This window comes from Xiphias gladius, chromosome 3, assembly GCF_016859285.1.
Source record: "Xiphias gladius isolate SHS-SW01 ecotype Sanya breed wild chromosome 3, ASM1685928v1, whole genome shotgun sequence".
Classification (NCBI taxonomy): Eukaryota; Metazoa; Chordata; class Actinopteri; order Istiophoriformes; family Xiphiidae; genus Xiphias; species Xiphias gladius.
Window position 1 is genome coordinate 4,269,031 of NC_053402.1, and position 19,781 is coordinate 4,288,811.

The following is a 19,781-nucleotide window of genomic DNA, read 5'->3' on the forward strand; positions in this document are numbered from 1 at the left end:
CACCACCGTGGCTCAGTGACTTATTTTGCCCTTCCATTCCTGTTATGCTCACATTTTGGGACTTTTACAGTGCATAATTATGGTCCCCGCTCTCTCACAGCAGCAGGTATGTTATGTGATTGGAGTGTAATTTTTTCACCCTGACCATTTAAAATAGACTAGACAATTTTATTTTTAAATCAGTAAATAGCAAAGCTGACTGTTTTATTACTTTATATTCATGTACTAAATATATGAATGTCAAATAGATGTTAATCTGCATGAGTTACAAAGAAAAAGAAAAAAAAAATCGGTTATGATAATCATCAGCTTATAGTAATCACTTTGAATTGGAATGGTTTTGATCACTATAATTGGTTTCCAGTGTATTTTTTTTAAAGAACAATAATTTATTGTTACTTAAGTATTTTGTTAAAGTGTTGTACTTCGCTACATTTCAGGTCACATTCGTTACAGTGTAGGCACAAAGGTCAGATGAAACAGTCATAATAAACCGTGGGAGAATGGAACAGAAGAAAAGCAGCCAAATCAGACGCACCAGCAGCAGAGAAGTTGCTGATGTTGAGTCTACAGCTGCAGAGAGATACATTTTGACTCACTTACTTTTAATTTAAATCAATAATTAATTTAATTATTCTAATTAATTGGGTTGGGTCCTTTATGATACTTCAATATTCTTTAAGTCTCTAAGGTCACAAATGCATATTTTTCTTAACTGTTTCAAACCAGGCTTTGATTAGTTTGAAAACCTTAGCTCTTTATGGAACAGATTACTCTTGGATTAGTTTGACTGGTTTACTCAGGTCAGGATTTTCACAAAAAAAAATGCTTCCTTTATGCAATACTGTTAGGGTCCAGTTTTCTCATATTACCAAGTGGATCAGAATCACTTCGGAGATCTACAGAACTGCTGTGAATAATCGTTATTGGATAACGTGAAACTTTACACTCCAACCTGGACTGAAAAGTGAGTGTGTTTGTGTGTCTCTCTTACTCTCCCTGCAGGGGTCCAGGGATGCTGGTTCTGATGAAATACTGCCTCTCTGTTCCTGTCTCCAGCTCTCTAAACAGATGGACACCACAAAAACACAAATGTCTAAATATGATGATGTGGTATATAACATAATCTTGCATTCATTTGCTCCTCAGCTGGACATTCAGACTTAAATGGACATATAGCTGCTTTACATATTTTCCAAGTTTGCTCTGTGTTACTTCTTTGTGAAAAGTTGTAAGTCCATTATCTCAAAGAGCACTAGTGTCTGGAGAGGGAGAAGGGAGAGACTTTCGAGTAACAGAGCTAGAATGTATAAAGTGTCTGAAACAGAAGTCCAAGTCAAAGGTTTAACAATCCTCCCAACTTCATTGAAACCACAGGATCATCAGAAAGCCATTAATGTAACTTTTGGTCATTTCCCTGCTGTAAGATTTGATGACTGTTTTTCTAATTACAAGAATAAGGACAATAGTCTTTAATCTTACCTCTGTCCATCCCCCAGGAGCCTCATGGCTTCACTCAGATTTTTGCCCACTTGAGCCAGCGCGGAGTCCAACATCATCAAAGGTCAATGTATAGGTGTGTGTGTGCTGGGAGAGAGTTTAACAGAATATTCAGACAATCATTTTATAATCAATCATTACAACGGCTGCAACACTTAGTTATGTGTATAATACAGAATTTACACTGTGAATACGCATATACACATTTAGACACAAAGACACATTTTAAATTTTAAAAATTTAAAATGTGTGTCTACAATGGTAAAATACATTTCCCACAGGTAAAATGTTGTTAAAGTTCTTATACAGGTCATTAACTAGCAAAACATTTACAAAAATATTGCATTAACTATTTAGGAATTACAGCCATTTTTATACATAGTCCCTCATTTTCAGAGGCTCAAAAGTAATTCGACAATTGACTTTACAATAGCTTTCATGGCCAAGTGTGGCCTGTTTCCTCGTTATTTCATGACAAATGAAGCAGATAAAAAGGTCTGGAGTTTATTCCAAATGTTGAATTTGCATTTGGTAGCTGTTCATGGGAACTCTTAATATGCAGTCCAAAGATGTGTCGATGCAAATGAAGGAGGCCATCATTAGGCTTTAAAAAAAAAAAAAAAAAAAGCCTATCAGACAAATGGCAGAAACTTTAGGATTAGCCAAATCAACAATTTGGTACATTCTTAAAAAGAAGAAATTCACTGGCGATCTCAGCAACACCAAAAGGCCTGGACAACCACAGAAGACAACTGAAGTGGATGATCGCAGAATTGTTTCCTTGGTGAAGAAAAACCTCTTCAGAACATATAGCCAGGTGAAGAACACTCTCAAGGAGGTAGGTGCATCATTGTCAAAGTCTACAATAGAGGGACGCCTTCATGAATGTAAATACAGAGGGTTTACCACACGGTGGAAACCACTGGTAACACCTCCTCCTGAAAATTTTACGAAGCACCAGCACAAAATTTACAGAAATATCATTGTGCTGTTTTATTTTAAAGGAAAGAGTCACAAAGTGAAATAGTGCTTTAAGGGAAAAACTATCATTAAATAAAATAGTGACAATTAATAGTGTCTATGTTTAATAGCAATCTATTAAACATAGACACTAATTAATAAATTTACAAATGTAAACATTAGGTATTTGGTCAGTACATTACTGTCATTACAGCAAATGTGCTGCAATTCCATCAGTGCATGTCCATGCATAGTTTAGGCTTCATGCTGTCATTGTGCTTTACGAGTGTTTCATGTTAAAAGCTTGCAGTCAAGTTGACAAACTTAGTTTTTCCTGGCAAATGTTTGGCCACAGCAAGAGCAGTACATACCATACATGGCGTTCCTTCCTTTGCAAAATCTCAGCCACGCAAACTGCGTGAGCCATTTCTGTCAGGAGGAGTAGATCGTGGCCTTTTTCAACATAAAATTACCTGCTCATTCCTCGTCTGATTTATCCTTATCAGAAATTTTGTTTCATGGTGTATCCAACTGATTTTGAGCCTCTAAAAATGAGGGACTATATATAAAAATGGCTGTCATTCCTAATTGGTTAATGCAATATTTTTGTTAAACCCCTTGAATCAAAGCTGAAAGTCTACACTTAAATCAAATCTTGATGGCTTCCTTTCAAATCCACTGTGGTGGTGTCCAGAGGCAAAATTACAAAAATTGTGTCACTTTCCAAAATACTTAACCGGACTTAACTGTATTTGGGATAAAATAAGAACAGACATGCAGCAGCAGACTACTTAAATACTCAGAGTAGGCTGAAAAAAATCTCTTCAAGGCTCTTGATACAAAGGTAAATACAGAAGAGTTCATAAATGTAGCATCACAATTATTGTGAAATAATAGTAAACTTGCTCAAATGGAGACCTCTAGAGCTGTCTTAAATTTTAGAGGATTTTTTGTGTAAGTAGGAGTAAAAGTGAAGGCTTATTATTTTTTAAGTCCACTTTTCGTTGTTTTATAAAAGACGAGCCCTTGTCCTCATTATTCACATCATTGTATGACTAAAAGGTGGTCACAGCAAAAATTTACTTGATTTAGTTTTTTTCTATTTACTGCACTTTGTATGAAGTTAATTATGAATAAAAAAACTATGGAATCATTTTTGAAAACATCCTCACTCTACTGTTAGTGAACAGTAAAACTTTGCACAGTACTGTTTTAGCACATTGGAAAAAATTTCAATGTCCAAGTGCTTATGTGTCTGAGACTTTAATGAGGAGCCGAAAATTAGGGCCGAAAATTCTATTTACGACCACAAAAAGCCAGCAGGCTACGAAACTGAACTAAGTCATATGTTCTGCCCATCTGACAATCGATCTCTTCTGTTCCCTTTAAGCAGGCTACTATCACAGCATGGCACCTACACACAACAAACAGCACTGTCCGTGGTTCTGAAACAACAGCTATATTGCACAAAATTTATTTACAGATTGTGATAGCGACAAAGGAGGTGCCGGATCCAATTAAATAGGTGCTGGTCCCAGTCTGGGAAGTCCTGGATCCTGTTCCAGCAGGATCTGGCAGAAATTAAGTCCTGCTCCCAGTGTTGCCTTAGGGAGGGTGAACACAGGCACATTCTTCATTTGCCGGTTATGTACTTTGCTGGGAGCTTCAAACTATCCTCCCAGGATCCCGCCCCCACCTCCAAACCTGTGCCTACACTAACCATTAGGCATCAATAGCTCCAAAACATGATCTGCTATGTGTTTTATGAGCATCAAGCAAAACCAGAAGCACTGCTGCCAGGCAGAACTGGGCTACAGTGACAGGACAGTGCTTTTAAGCTATGACAGCAGCATGGCCATATCCAAACTGAAATACTGTATCTCAAACTCTACTAGATGGATTGGCACAATATTTGGTACAGACATTCATTTCACTGTCAGGATAATTTGTAATAACTTTAGTGATTCTCTCACTCTTCATCTGCCAACATCAGTCAATCAATCAATCCGTCTAATTTGACTTCAACACATGCCAAATATGGGATTCACTTTGTACATCTTTAGTGAACATTTTATCATAATTACAGACTTTATCTCATCCATTCCAGTGCCCAAAAAAAGCTGGACATTTCTCTATACTTAATAGGCTGTAATTTCAGGTTTCAAGGATAGGATACAGTGTAGCATTCAAATGGGTGTGGACACTTCATTTGGAAACACATTCAACGTGTGTTTACTTTGGAAAGCCGGAGCACAGAGACCATCAACACATAGTTTTATAAAGTATTGCCTATCACTTAAAACTTGACTGGTTGAGCTACTTAGTGATTGTCCTTAAGGCGTGATATACAGTTTAACTTAAATTTTCTGATTTTATTTATCTACCAGCTATTCCTAGATAAAAAGTGAAACCCTAAACTGCAACGATTAGTCGCTTAATGGATTAGTCAGTTGAGAGAAAATTAATCTGCAACTATTTTGATAATTGAAAAATTGTTTTAGTTATTTTTGAAGCAACAAGGCCAAACAGTTACTGGTTCCAGCTTCTCAAATGAGAGGATGTGATGCTTTCCTTTGTCATACATCACAGTAAACTGAATATCTTTGGGTTTTGGACTGTTAGTCAGTCAAACAAGACATCTGAGGATGGCTTCTTGGGCTGTGGGAAATTACAACAGGAATTTTCACTATTTTATGACATTTAATTTTCAAAACAAATGATAGATTTATGGAGAAAATAAATCGGCAGATTAATCGATATTGACAATCATTATTTGGAGCCCTAGAGTCAAATATAAAATATAATTATGGTCCTTGACCATAAATATATATATAGTGAGAGCAGTATCTTTGGGAAAGTGGTGTCAGACTTTTGGACCTCACTGTATAATAATAAAGTAAGTATTAAAATATAGACATTAAAAATATATAAACACCAGGGGTTCCCCAGAGTAGTCGACTTGTCATTTTTATTGCTCTGCCATGACACTTTAAGCTTGAAGTCGACTACTCGCTGATCCAATGATTATGACACTAACAACACGGACGCCTCAGAGAAGAAAACAGGCGAACAGTGGTGCATCAACTGTTTGGAAATACTTCACTAATGATGAAACCTTTACTACTGTCACTTGCAAAATATTCAAGTCCGTCCTGAAATGCAACAAAAGTACAATTGCCATGCATACTCACCTGAAAAGGCATCCACTAATGCTAGTTGAGGAAGGATCCAAATCCTCTTGACAGCAGTCAGTTAGCGACTTCACCAATGACTTGTCGCAACAGAGCAAAGATGGCTGCAAATCACCAATTTGCCAGTGAATTACATTGTCAAAGATGTTAGACATTTAGCTGCCCTACATGGAGAAGGCATCAGAGAAATACTGAATTTTGTTGAACCTGGCTTCAATGTCCCATCCTACAATACATCTATGATGCCAGAGAGACATACTCCTGCCAACATTGCAGATCATCTGTCTGACACAATCAAGGAATACAGCATACTGGTGTTTTGAACAGTCCATGATAATGCAAGTACCATACCCACGGATCTACTTGAAATTATTCCCAAAGATCTGGGATGCACTGGGCACACTCGACAGCTGGCAATAAAGATTGATTTAGTCTTATCTGATGTTTTAGGGCTACTGATGCAGCAAGGAGAGTTGTCAGCCACTTTCATCACTCAGCAGTGACCACTTGCACCCTGTGGAAAAGGCAGGAATAACTTGGCATCTGGATCAACAAACTCCGGACTGACCGTCCGGTCTGGTGGACTTCCACAGTTGTCATGCTCCAGCAGCATTTTGAGCAAAGGGTCACGGTGCAATCTCCACTCACAGATGAAACAGTCACCAAACCAAGCATCCAGAAGTCACTTGCCATGAGAGCATCACAGTGGGATATTTATTAACACCACATATTCCCACCATGGAGTACCTGCTGCAGTGGTGGACCTACAACCACGACAGATCTCCCCATTTGACCAAGCTATGCACAAGCTACTTGGCTTGTGTATAGTGCTGTGCTGGTGGCTTGGTCCCAGCCACCAGTGGATGAGAGGATTTTTTTCTCTGGCTGGGAATACCATTACACAAGAGCAGGCGAGCCTTCATCCAGCCCACGTTGATGACTTTATGTTCTTACACGCAAACCAGATCGAAAAGGAAAAACTCTGGCTGACCGGGATTATGAAAGGGAGTAGTTACATGCTAGATCTTGCCTTTTTGTTTTCCTCCCCAATCTTTATATCGACTTTCTTCTTTTGCACTTAAATGAGTTGTAAGAAGATACAACTCTTAGATAAGAATCTAAACATCTAAAGTCCACTGTGCTCTATATGTGTGTATATTCAAGTACATATATTTTTTTTTATGTTTTATTTTTACTTGTTTGCAAACCTGATTAGTATACAAATTAAGTTGGATTAAATTATTATCAGGGTCTCTTTATCCCTTTTAGACCAACAATAAAAGGCATTAAGTTTTTAGTAAGCTATCGGTTATCTTTAGTAACATTAACACAGTGAGTATTTTATGTTTACATCTGATATAGGCTTCATATCTCCATGGACGTGGCTGTAGCAGGTGCACTGCTGCTCTCCTGCCAACGGAGGAGGATCCTCTGAGAGTTGAATAAGCGGCAATCGATTAGGCTGATGTCTCCTCCTCGCTTGGCAGAACCGCAGTGTCAGCGGTTGTCTTTCTTTCAGCTGAAAAATTAGTGATGAGGCGAGAGCAGCTGCAACAAAATACACGTTTCACAGAGCTTCCACACCCGCAGAGAAGAGCAGGACACGGTCTGCTAGCTAGCAACAGACACACAGCTTCACACAGCAGACCGAGCTCTCCCTCGCTGCTCTTACCTTCACTGCTCACGGCTGAAAGCCGAACAGAAGATGCCGAAAATCCGTGGCAAGGAAACGCCGCGATGGCCCTTCGAGAAAGCGTACTGAAATATTTGACTTTGACACGTATTCACTGCTCACACTTCTGTCTGTATCCCGTAGAATGAACCGGACAATTTACTTCCTGGACTCGTGCGCGACGTGCGTTCCACGCTGGCAGTGCCGACGTCACGCTTTACCACAGAACTGGCCAGTCAGGTAACTGTTGATGACAGTGGATTATTGTAATTTGTTAATTTATTTTGTTGTACACGGAATCATAACAACAAAAATATAAGATATGTTAGGCTATTAAAAACCCGAGTCTGAGAGAAGAGATCAACTTTCTTATTATGAGACTGAGAAATAGCATCAGTGTATAAATAAACTTAAAGGGAGTGAGCATTTTTGTTTTTGTTTAAAACCATCCACAACTTACTGCAGGAAAAATGTTTAGGCGTGTCCTACACCTTTCCTGCATTGGTAGACTTGTCCATGTGTGAGGCATTCACTGACACTTCAGCTTCTACATTTTACATTCTCCCTGATTAAAATATGCCATTTCACTATGATATTTCAAATGTAATTTTTTGACTTTCGCAGTGGACAAAGTCATACTGTTTCTGTCATTTTGGGCTGAAAGATTTTAGGAAATTATTTGATTGCAACTGCTTTTACCAATGTTGCAATTTATGTTGTATATGTTATGTTTCCACATTGACATTAACATAAAATAGTACAGTTGTTGAGTTTTTCTTTTAATAAACCAGTCACATGAAATTCAACTTCAGTAAATTTGCATAGTTTTCTGCAGAAAAACTGAAGATGTATCTTGATTTTATTAAGATTTAAAGTATTATATATTAATATTATTAAAAATAACCTTCTTTAAAGTCTAATTCAAGGACCTCCCAGCTAGCACACGTTCTTTTTAAAACTGAATGAAGAGCAGCATGGCACACAAGTACAACGTAATCTGTCATCTGGTTAAAAACATTTATTACAAAGGCTGTTGCAGAGATTAGTTACAATAGTTCCGAGGGATAATTAAAATGCGAAAATAAATTATTGCTCCACAAGTTACTAAAACTCCACTAAAACAAGGCAATGACAAATCCAGAAAGCAGAGGGAATCTGAAGAGTCAAAGTAAAACAGGAAGAGGGATATTTAAATGTCAAACATGGCTCTTGTCTCTTGCATCCACCTGGCCAGATTCATGCCACTGGCTCTCTGATCCTCACGTCACTCTGTTTGCTGACGAGGACACCTAGGGAACAACAAACAAACCGCAATTATCAAGTATACAGTGCCTCGTTGCCCAGCCCAGCCTATCCCCTGACAGAGTGCCCTTCACCACAGAGGCAGCTACACACGCAGCCAGACAGAGCTGAAAGCTCTGCCTGGGGTCTCTGTCGTCAAGCCTGTAGCACTCTCAGCTCCACTGGTTCGTTGGCATAGACGATTCTTAAGTTTCTTCCTGCCTCTGCATCTGTTACGAGGCCTGTCTCCATGCTGTCATCTGTTAACGCCATTGGCCTATCACCACCTCATCTGTCAGCATTGGCTCAAAAAACTGTTAAATACAATGAATCTAGTCTAGGTGAGGGTAATATACTGAATGTTACCAGGATAAGACAATCAATACATTAACCACCAACAGAGGGAAGGACAAGGAATTTGCACAAAACATGCAAGACAGAAAATACAACTCACCAAATAACTAAAACATTGAACAACAAAACATGGTTTGATGAGCAACAAACACACAAATAGTGAATCAATTATCTGTACTGTATCTGCAGTGTAACACATACATACAACAGGCCACTATCTCATGGATTCACACAGAGTGAGAAGAGACAACAGATACTGTGAGGGGTGGAAGAAACTATTTGGAGATGACAAAAAATGTAGTTAAGAACATTTATTAAAATTTAGAGTCACCAATTGATGTGCATGTTTTTTGGGATGTGGGAGGAAACCAGGGAAACCTAGAACCTAGAACCTAGAAACCTAGGGAAAACCCATGCAGATGTCGGGGAGAACATGCAAACAGCTGTTCTCCCTTCATAATATTTACATAATATTCAGTCTTCTCATCTTTCTGTGTCCACTGGGCTGGAGGCAGGCAGGGGCAAAGTTGGTGGAGAGGGTTGGTTCAGTGGAAGAACTCTCTGGCACTGAAAAAGAGACAAGCTTTATAACATTTCATGAAAACATTTTACCCAACAGATCCACTGCTGAGGAAAAAATACACTTTCTTAACAGATTAAATGGAATTTTCCATTGAATGATGCAATATTAAAAGACTGATTTTTGCATCTGCACGATTTTTAGCAAAAATATTTACATTATGCTAAATATTATGACTAGGCCACTTGTGATAAATGGTACAGTTAGGGCTGCACGTGTAAAATGTCTACATTTTGGAAATCGGGTCATTTCAACATACACCAAGCGGCCACAATTTAACAAAAATTGGAAACCATTCACAATTTAGACTATATAATTTTAAGTAATTTTATATTCAAAAGAAAACAATAGTGTTGCTTATCTATGGAACGAAAAACTGGCTAGCAGACAAAGGCAATCTTAGTATTTATCTGATGTGATTTGATCCCCAAGAATCACATGAAATTAAATTAAATCAAAATAAACTGAATCAGGACTTTCTAAATAGAAACCGAATCATAATATATGTCAATATCCAGTTGTACATCTATGAACTTGACCACCATCAGACATCTTATAAAAAAACTTCCAGGTTGGCCATATTAAATTGGGGGTGGCAACTAACAGTTACTTTCATTATCTGTTGATTATTTTTTTGATTAATCAATTAGTTGTTCAGTTGTAAATTAGTTGTTCAGTAGTAAATTGACCAAGATTTTCATAGTGAAAATTCTAAAATGCTAATATTAAGAGCAGGAAGAATGCTTACCATGTTCACAATCTCAGTTTGACAAAATAGCATGCTAACATTTGCTAATTAGCACTGAGCACAAAGATATTAGCTAGCATGACTACAAGAAGTGAATCAACTTGTATAGAGGTCAGCTTTGAATCACAGTGTAACATATATATTGTTCTTGTATCGGGGTGAGTATGCAGAGTTGTCAGGCCCACGGTTTCCCTTTTCTAATTGGGCTATTTTTTAAGTGTTGCCACAGGATTAATTTTTTTGTCCGCTGGTTGTGTGGACCTATTTTGCATGCAAATTACATGAATAATATCTACCAAGAAAAAATCCATATTTTAAATGAAATAATTTATTTATACCCAAATCTTAACAAAATGACTCCAGATCAGCATGTACACACACGCCAACACACCATGTGCAAACACACAAATACACCCACACAATGTGCTGTCATGCTCTCCGCTGCCTGGCACCAGCCTCTCGATCCCAACTCTGCTAGAGAAAGAAAGCAAGACAACCAAGATTGCCAGGTCCGGGTATCTAATTACACAAGGCCATTTTAGGACCTAGGTGAAAGAACTGTTTAGGAAAAATGCTTTTAATGCTGGCACACAACATTTATGGTGTTACTTTATAGATATTACAGTCATTTGGCGATGATAATAATGCTGTTGGACTTTAAAAATTGTGTATATGGTTTGGAAAAGGCATATTTTGAGTTCTGGTATTGGGCTGGTTTTTGGGCTGGTTTTGATTAGCCATTGTGCTGGGTTTTTTCACACAGACATGGCAACCTGGTGTGTTCAGCTGATCATTTTTCAAAGAGTTCTCCCTCTTTAATTCTTAGTGCTTTTTTTGTGCTTTTCCTCCCAGAAAACATCCAAATGTTCAGAGCCATATTGCCTCGTTTCTGCCACTCTAAATTTGCTACAGCAGAAGAGAAGAGAGCAGAAGAGAAGATTAGCATGTTTAAAACATCACAGCACCAATGGGGAGACAATAAAGAATTGAAGAAATAAAGTGATAAAGGCTGTTTTCAGTGTTTATAGGGTGATCTTACTGGTTGCCATCCTCCAGCTGTCTCCTCTATGTCTCTGAAGTCTTCTTCCTGTAGCAGTCTTAGTTAATTAATCCAGCCAAATCAGGAATCTTTTTCGAACACTTTTATCTCTCTGTAAATACCAAACTGGAGTGTAATATTAATTGCATTAGAACTCCATTGTTGTCCGAAAACAATGTCAGTGAGCAATGCATTATTTCCTCCAGTATGTTTGATTAAAAGTACAGTAACCAGCTGTTTTAGTAAATTACTGAGCCATTTTTAAAAAATAAATTATTTCAGTCAGAAAGTACTGAGACATGGATTAACACATTTTGTTTTTTGTTTTTTAATGGGATTTTTTGACAACAAGTAAAGTAAACCTATCCTTTAAAAGCAGGCAAGGATATCTTGGCCAACACTCTGTTATTGTGCCTAGACACTTACACCACATTTTTTAAATTCTATGAAAACAAATATCGAATTGCAATTTAATTTGACAAATATTACAATTCAAGTTGTGATATTTTCTATTAATTCAACTGTGTTTGTCAGTTTGGCTGCTTAGGTACGTTCTAAGTTATTCCCTCCGTGTTTTGCTCTGTGCTAGTTATTGTATCCTTGCACTCAGGATCACTGCATGCCTGCCAGCTTGCCCGCTCACATATCTGCCTGCCATGCTATCAACAAACCAGCTTTGCTTCAACAGTCTCTATCCTCCATAACCCACCATCTCACCTGCTTGCTTCCATGCTCATTACCCTGCCAGCCAGATATCTAGCCCCGTTCTCCACCTCGCCTTCACTCCTCTCTCAGCTCAACTGCCTGCCCATTCCCCAGCTCATTCCCCAGCTTGCCAAGTCAGTCATCCAGCCCCACTCACTACCCTTTCTCCATTCCCCACTCAACTGTTCCCTGCTGGGCGCCTGCTCCCCCCACTCCCTGCATCCTATTACCAGAACCCTCATTCCCCTTCAACCTTTTTTTCCCGAGATAAGGTAATAAACTTTCTGTTGGGCATTTGAGCTCTGAGTCTGTGTCCTGTGTATGGGTTCACCTACTGTTTTTAACAACATGGTCACAAACTTGTTTGTTTCTATATTAATAAAATCACATAAAATAATGCAGTTGTTGGTCTGCCGACTCACAGTATTAACAGAAAACTACTACAGCAAAAATTTGTCTGCAGGAGTTGTCATTATAGCCACTGAAATTAACAATTTCTGTTTTAAACCTTGGCTTCCAACACTTGTTACACTGTTAGTTATGTAAATCATGATTAAAATTGTGGTTCAAAACCTTTAAACACAATATAGGATATATTTCTTTGGTGATTAATGTCTAATTGCACTGAGAAATTCACCAAACACATTTTATCCGATTTATATTTTATTGTATTAATGTTTTATTTGGACATTTTAATATGTGGCCATTTCAGAAGCTAATGGGGATCCTGCAGAATAAACAAATATCTCCCCAAATTAAAGTATACAAAACAATATGTTGTAATTCTGTTCACATGAAACAAAATTTTCAAAACGTTACTTGGGATATCTAAACTTCACTTCTGTAAAGTTCTGCCAGCTTTGGGAATCATAGCAAACACTACTCTCCCAGTTCGTTTTCCTGTTTTGTAATTGCATCAATTACACTTTATCAGTGAAAGTAGCAGGAACTGTTATATATTCAAAATAATATTCAACAAGAACAAAGGATGGATGGCAAGGTGTTGCAGTTGTTAGCATTGTTGCCTCACAGGGCCTTTCAGTGTGGACCTGTATGTTCTCCTCCCACTTCTCCCACAGTCAAAAAGACATGCAGGTTAGGTTAATTGGCAACTCTAAATTGCCCGTAGGTGTCTATCACAAGTCAGTCCTGTGATAGAGTTTTGACCTGTCCAGGGTGTACCCCGCCTCTTTCCCAATGTCAGCTGGGATTGGCTCCACCCACCCCCGTGACCCGCAAAAGGATAAGGGGTATAGCTAATGGAATGGAAAAACAAATGCCTATCTTGACCTTTTCAAGGAAGGTGGTGACCATCTCTAAGTCCACACTAGTCTCAGCCCACTCCAATCTTTGTAAAACACTCAGGGACTTTCTTCCTCTCCGTGTGGCAGAGGATCTTGTTGGTTGTCGGATGGAGAACTTTTGATTCATCCTCTTCTCTTTGACCTACACTGTGTCCAACCTGACCAGTAGATGTTTCCAAAATGAACTTTTCTAAGATGGTACTTGACCTTACAGCCTATGAATAGTAATTGTACTAAAAGTTCCACGGTGATAGTCGTTACAGGCTTTTTACCCGTAATGAAGACAAAATGCTTTACTGTGCTGTAGTAATGAAGTGTAGTGTAGGCCATGCGAATTTTTGGTTTGCTATACTTGGCGTCGTTGATATTGCGAGTGTAGAGCCATCCCCTACCATAATTAATATCGGTGGGGTAGACAAAATAATAGAAACACCTGTTAATGTGACACAGTACAGTTCAACAGCACCACAAAGTACATTCTCCCAAAATGATCATGCATACAATAAAATATGAAATATTTCCGTATTTGGTGTAATGACAATCACAGTGATCAATCCTTTTATCACTTTAATCAAATGTGACAGCCCAGTTTGTGTCACAGAAAGGGGGTATATACTTTATTTTTCTAAATTTTGGGTTTTAATGAGGTTAGAAGATGTTTTAGTTAGCATTATTATTTTAACACATACATCAGTGGGGTCTGTTGGCCCCCAAACAATGCTGAAGTAACACCTATGTCAAAAAATATCAGGGTTTTTTTGCACCAGTGATTTGATTAATTGCATTTTTAATTTGAGAATATATATCACTTAAGCACAGTATCATCTCAAACGGTAAGCATAGCTTCTGCATTATTACTTGTCTTTTCTCCCTCTCTGGTAGAGGTCCTGGCTTATCAAAATTTACATGCTGCATATTTCTAAGTAAGGTGACTTAAGATAAGATTGAACTTCTTTCATCATGTGGGAAATTTGTGTCCCCACGATGCTCAATATAAATAGTGGGATGTATGAACACATAGTAGAAATGTACTATATATACAGTGCATTCAGAAAGTATTCAGACCCGTTCACTTTTTTACATTTTGTTGGTGATGTTGTAGCCTTATTCTAAAATTGTTTAAGTCCTCTTTTTCCCCTCATCTGTCTACACTCAATACCCCATAATGACAAAGCGAAAACAAAATTTTAGAATTTTTGCAAATTTATTAAAAAGGAAAAACTGAAATATCACATTGACATACATATTCAGACCCTTTACTATGACACTTTAAATTTAGTTCAGGTGACTCCCATTTGTCTTGATCATCTTTGAGATATTTTTACCCCTTGACTGGAGTCCATCTTTGGTAGATTCAATTGATTGGACATGATTCGGAAAGGCACACACCTGTCTATATGAGGTCTCAAACTTCAGAACGCATATCAGAGCAAAAACTAAGCCATGAAGTTCAAGGAACTGCCTGCAGAGCTAAGAGACAGATTTGTCTCTCTTATTTAATGAGAAAGTGTGGAACAACCAGGATTCTTCCTAGAACCGGCCGCCCGGCAAAACTGAGCAACTGGGGGAAAAGGGCCTTGGTAAGAGAGGTGACCAAGAACCCGATGGTTACTCTGACTGAGCTCCAGAAATCACGTGTGGAGATATGACAAACTTCTAGAAGGACAACCATCACTGCAGCACTCCTTGGATCTGGGCTTTATGCCAGAGTGGCTAGATGGAAGCCTCTCGTCAGTGAAAGATATATGAAAGTCCACTTGGAGTTTGCAAAAGCGAGCAATTAACGGACTGTGAGAAGCAAGATTCTCTGGGGCACCGGGCACCACTAATGACCTGCCCATTACCATCCCAGCTTTGAAGCATGGTGATGGCAGCGTCATCCTGTGTGGGAGTTTTTCAGCTCCAAGGATAGGGAGACTGGTCAGGATTGAGGGAAGCTGAATGGAGCAAAGTAAAGCGATATCCTTAATGAAAACCTGGTCCAGGACCTCAGACCTCAGACTGGGCTGAAGGTCCACTTTCCAACTGAACAATGACAATAAGCACACTGCCAAGACAACAGAGGAGTGCCTTAGGGACAACTCTGTAAATGTCCTTGAGTAGCCGAGCCAGAGTCCTGACTTGAACCCATTTGAACATCTCTGGAAAGACTTTAAAAATGGCTGTTCACCGATGAGCTTGAGAAGATCTGCAGATAAGAATGGCAGAAAGTCCCCAAATCCAGGTGTGCAAAGCTTGTCGTGACAAACCCAAGAAGACCCGCTGTTGCCAAAGATGCTTCAACTAAGTACTGAGTAAGGGGTCTGAATATTTATGTCAATGAGATATTTCAGTTTTTCCTTTTCAGTAAATTAGCAGAAATTTCTAAAATTCTTTTTTTCACTCTTTCACTCATTATGGGGCATCATGAGAAAAAAAAGAACAATTTTAGGCTTTGAAAAAAAAGTGAAGGGGTCTGAATACTTATTATTCAGTGTCTTCTCCATTACAATTCAGAGGGAGATATTTGCTTTTTATTTCACAACATTTATTTGACAAATTACTAGATCTTTACTGATTAAGATTACATACAAAATATATTGTGAGTTTATAAAATGTACAGCATTGTTATAGATTAAATTGCCTAACTACATCAATAAACTAACACATTGAAGCATCTGTAATAATAATACAATGATGTAATAAACAGTCACTAGGGTCAGTCACTGCATTATGAGTACTTTAATTTTCAGTACTTTTGATACTAGTACATTTTGCTAATAATATGTACTTTTACATCAATTTTTGGTGCAGGATTTTTACTTACTTATTCTATTTTGGAGTTTTTTAATAATGCGATATGGCTGTGAGTAGTCTCACCCAAAATCACCTTTCTGAGAAAGCCAATCATTTACACCACAACCTATGTAGCACCTTCCAAACTTCTAAATACAGAAACAGCTACGGCTACACAGAGCACATAAAGCCAGAATGACTTCAGTAATTTTTCTAATTGTCTCCCTTTAAAAGTATAATGGCTTAGTTATGGATGACTTGATCTTTTTAAATGAGTTTTCTCTGAGTTCACCAGAGCAACCAAATCCAAATTCCAAAGAAAAGCCACTACAAAAATATTAATCTGTCTGTCTGAGAGCTGGTTCTAACCCAAACACAAAATCATAAATGTGTTCATTGTTGAACATGCCAAGTGTCCCAGCCCAGCAGCTGACTCTTAATAAACAAGTCAGTCAATGATCTACTGGATACAGCTGCTCTGATAATATGTTGTAAGACAAGCAAACACACACTATATTAGGTTGTGTAATCTTACAACAACCTCAGCTCTAAAAGTTGGAAACCTTCCCAAAAAAAGTTAAAGTTCATTTTGAGGCTAATGTGTGTTAATGTCTAATTTAGCTGTGTATTATAACCATAACAATTAAAACTGTACAAATAAAAGGGCTGCAATCGTGTTACAATTTTATATTACATATTACAAAAACCAAAGAGTGCAGGAGGCAGCACAGTTGGGTGCAGTTCATTTTTTTAATCAGCCACTTCTCTGTGGAGTTTTTCTTTGCCATTGACCAGTGTCAGCTAAGGAGTGTGAAATAAGAAAGAAGGAAAAAAGAAGTGGCTGCATAACAGTGGTCAGTACCTCCTCCTCATTAGCATTGGGGATGGAGGAGTTGGCAAAAATCCTCAGTTTGCTGCTCCCATGGGTGGTCATGTGTCCATTGCAACAAGTGGAATACTCTGGCAACTCCTATTAAAAGTTATGAAGCTTTCAAATCTGGCAGATATTGCTGTTTGGTATCTGGATTCACCTAACTGCCTGGGAAGACTTTATTTTATGGGTCCCATAGATTCCTGGTAAGAAACTGATATAAGCCTGTAAATACATAGGATATTTCCCTGGAAAGCATTGGCGGGAAGTAACTAATTACATTTATTCAAGTGCTGTACTTAAAATATAATTTTGACTTGTACTTTACTTGAATATTTTCATTTTATGCTACTTTAGACAGAAAAGATTAGGTAAAGATTAGAGAAAATATACAGATGTATGTAGCAGAACTTTTTTTTTTTCTTTCTTCCTTTCCCATTAATCTTCTCATCAGCCTGACCCCTGTAAGGGAAATCATGTTTTCTTAATCTATTATTCTGATTTGGTGTATTAAATTGTATTTAATTGTGTGATAATTATGTAAGATGTTCTCTCTGACCAGACAGAGTGCATGTGTGTATGTTTCAATGAACTGTTTAAGTAAATAGTACTGTACTCAATGACTGGTCTTAGACAAACTGGAGCCTCTGCATCAGAGAACAGCGGATGGAGTTTGAACTGTTTATGTACGAGTTACATCACAACATGCATCCACCATCTACTTGTGTACGTGACAGCTGCCTGGACTTTCTGCATTTAAGGGCCGTGATTTCAACCTCTAGTGTGTCAGTTTCTTGAAGCCTCCAGGCTGACAGACTGCACCCTATTCGGCCGAATAGTTAGACTCTGACTCTGTTTGCTGACTGTTGTTGGTTGTTCATTTTAATTTGACTCAATACTCTGTAATAAATTCTTTAAATCTGAGTTTGAGCTCAGTGTTATTAAGGCATCTGTAATTTCTTGTTCCTCACCATAGAGCAAGAGGTTTTTTTCCTCAACAACCCCCAGGTTGGGAACCACTTTGATACCTAAGTACTTAAGTATATTTTGCTGTTAATACCTGAGTAAGATTTTGAATTCAGGAATTTTACTTATAACAGATTTTTTTTAAATTATTATATTATTAATTTTTTTAAAATTATTTTTAATTATTGTATTATGTTGTATGATTGTATATAGAGTAGACTGCTTGACAACTAATGCTGCTTATGCAATGATACATAAGTGTTAATCATCTAATAATGTAATACACTCACCAAGCACTTTATGTGGAACACCTGTACACCTGCTTATTCATGCAATTATCCAATCAGCCAAGCATGTGACAGCAGCGCAATGCATAAAATCATACAGATACAGGTCAGAAGTTTCAGTTAATGTTCACACCAAACATCAGAATGAGGAAAAAACATGATCTCCCTGGCATGACTGTTGGTGCCAGGTAAACTGGTACTTAGGAAACTGCTGATCTTCTGGGATTACGTTCATGTGACACATGCTGCTCATCTGTGTTAATCGTAACGCAGCTTTTTATGACAAGTTGCTCAAAATTTAATTAAGCATTTATGTGATAGTTTAGGATCGTATCGGATTGTACTTTTTTTCCAATATCCAATCCAGTGATTTTGGCCAGTATCGGGCTGATACCAATACTAAGTATCGGATCACCATGTCCCTGATCGTTTGGACATTGTTACTTGGTCAGGCTTGGTAAAAACACAGCTTCAGTGTTAAACACAGGTACCTAAAATTATAAACAGCTGGTCCAGGGATAGCTGTCCAGGGATGAAAGCCAAACCTAACATAAAATTTAATGAGCTAACGCTAGCCACCGTTAACCTGACTAGATGTTTGACATACAGTAGTTATGGTGGTATAGATTTATGCAAACTGATAACATGACACTTACCGTTGTCACAACGTGTGGTAAAACAACCATGAGCCTGCCTCGTCTTCTTCTTTGGTATTAATGGGGGGCAAAAAACATGTAATTTCCTGTCCTCATAGCTATCCCAAGTTGGGAGCCTCCACTGAAGGCATCCTTATGTGGAAGCATGCAGACCCCTCTCGGTCTGGCTGCAGAAACACAGAAACACATTAGAACTTAACTGTAAGGTACATCTATAGCATTGTTTAATTATTACCAGCTGTGACAGCATGGCTGGTACTGTTTTCACGCTGTGTGTGTGTGTGTGTGTGTGTGTGTGTGTGTGTGTGTGTGTGTGTGTGTGTGTGTGTGTGTGTTGGTATTTGTGGTTTACAATTTCATCTGAATACACACCACTCTGGGTGGACATTTTGTATTATGAGGACAGGGCCAGTGTCCTCATAATATGGACAACGTGGACAACTCATGAATATTCACACGTATATGGTTTGGCAGGTTTTGATTGGCTGACTGTCAAAAGTCCCCATAATAAGGGGTTTTGTCAAAGCCACTGTGTTAATTGGATTTCAACACAGAATCTTAAATTATCCAGGAAACCTCAGCGGCCACAACTTTACAATTTTTGTAAAGTTGTAATGTAATCATTGTAAAGTTGTAATGTAATCATTGGGGAAAGTAAAGGTACATTCCCCCAATGATTTTAAATCACTAATAATCCACTAAGATCCACATGTATTCTTCCTGACACATAATTGCTATACTGTGCTTGTTTGTAATTAATTATTCCGACCCTTTCTTCTTCCTGTTGCTGACCGTAACACCTGCGGAGGAGAGGAGGCGCAGGAGATAAGACTGGTGATGAAACTCAAAACACACAGCTACACTTCAAAACTAGAAACTGGTTTTAATTTAA

At 38.2% G+C, this 19,781-nt stretch overlaps 1 protein-coding gene and 1 long non-coding RNA gene across 3 annotated transcripts in view; both read right to left on the reverse strand.

Annotated features, from left to right (window-relative positions):
• Nucleotides 1–7,556, reverse strand: part of pdxdc1 (pyridoxal-dependent decarboxylase domain containing 1) — a 43,579-nt gene extending 36,023 nt beyond the window's left edge. The window contains exons 1-3 of the mRNA XM_040116677.1: nt 7,324–7,556; nt 1,483–1,587; nt 995–1,063 (exon numbers count right to left, since the gene is read on the reverse strand). Of these exons, the coding sequence (XP_039972611.1) occupies nt 995–1,063; nt 1,483–1,559 (146 nt within the window). The 5' untranslated portion in view covers nt 1,560–1,587; nt 7,324–7,556. The remainder of the gene's footprint in view (nt 1–994; nt 1,064–1,482; nt 1,588–7,323) is intronic.
• Nucleotides 7,557–8,343: 787 nt separating this feature from the next.
• On the reverse strand, nt 8,344–19,061 carry LOC120806054. 2 transcript variants are annotated; one of them, XR_005709632.1, is made up of 4 exons: nt 18,890–19,061; nt 11,326–11,373; nt 9,426–11,192; nt 8,344–8,612 (listed from the first exon to the last, which is right to left on the reverse strand). It is a non-coding gene; the product is annotated as an uncharacterized LOC120806054 (long non-coding RNA). The 2 variants fall into 2 exon arrangements; XR_005709628.1 differs by lacking the exon at nt 18,890–19,061 and having other exon boundaries at nt 9,426–9,525; nt 10,705–14,505.
• Nucleotides 19,062–19,781: the final 720 nt, after the last annotated feature.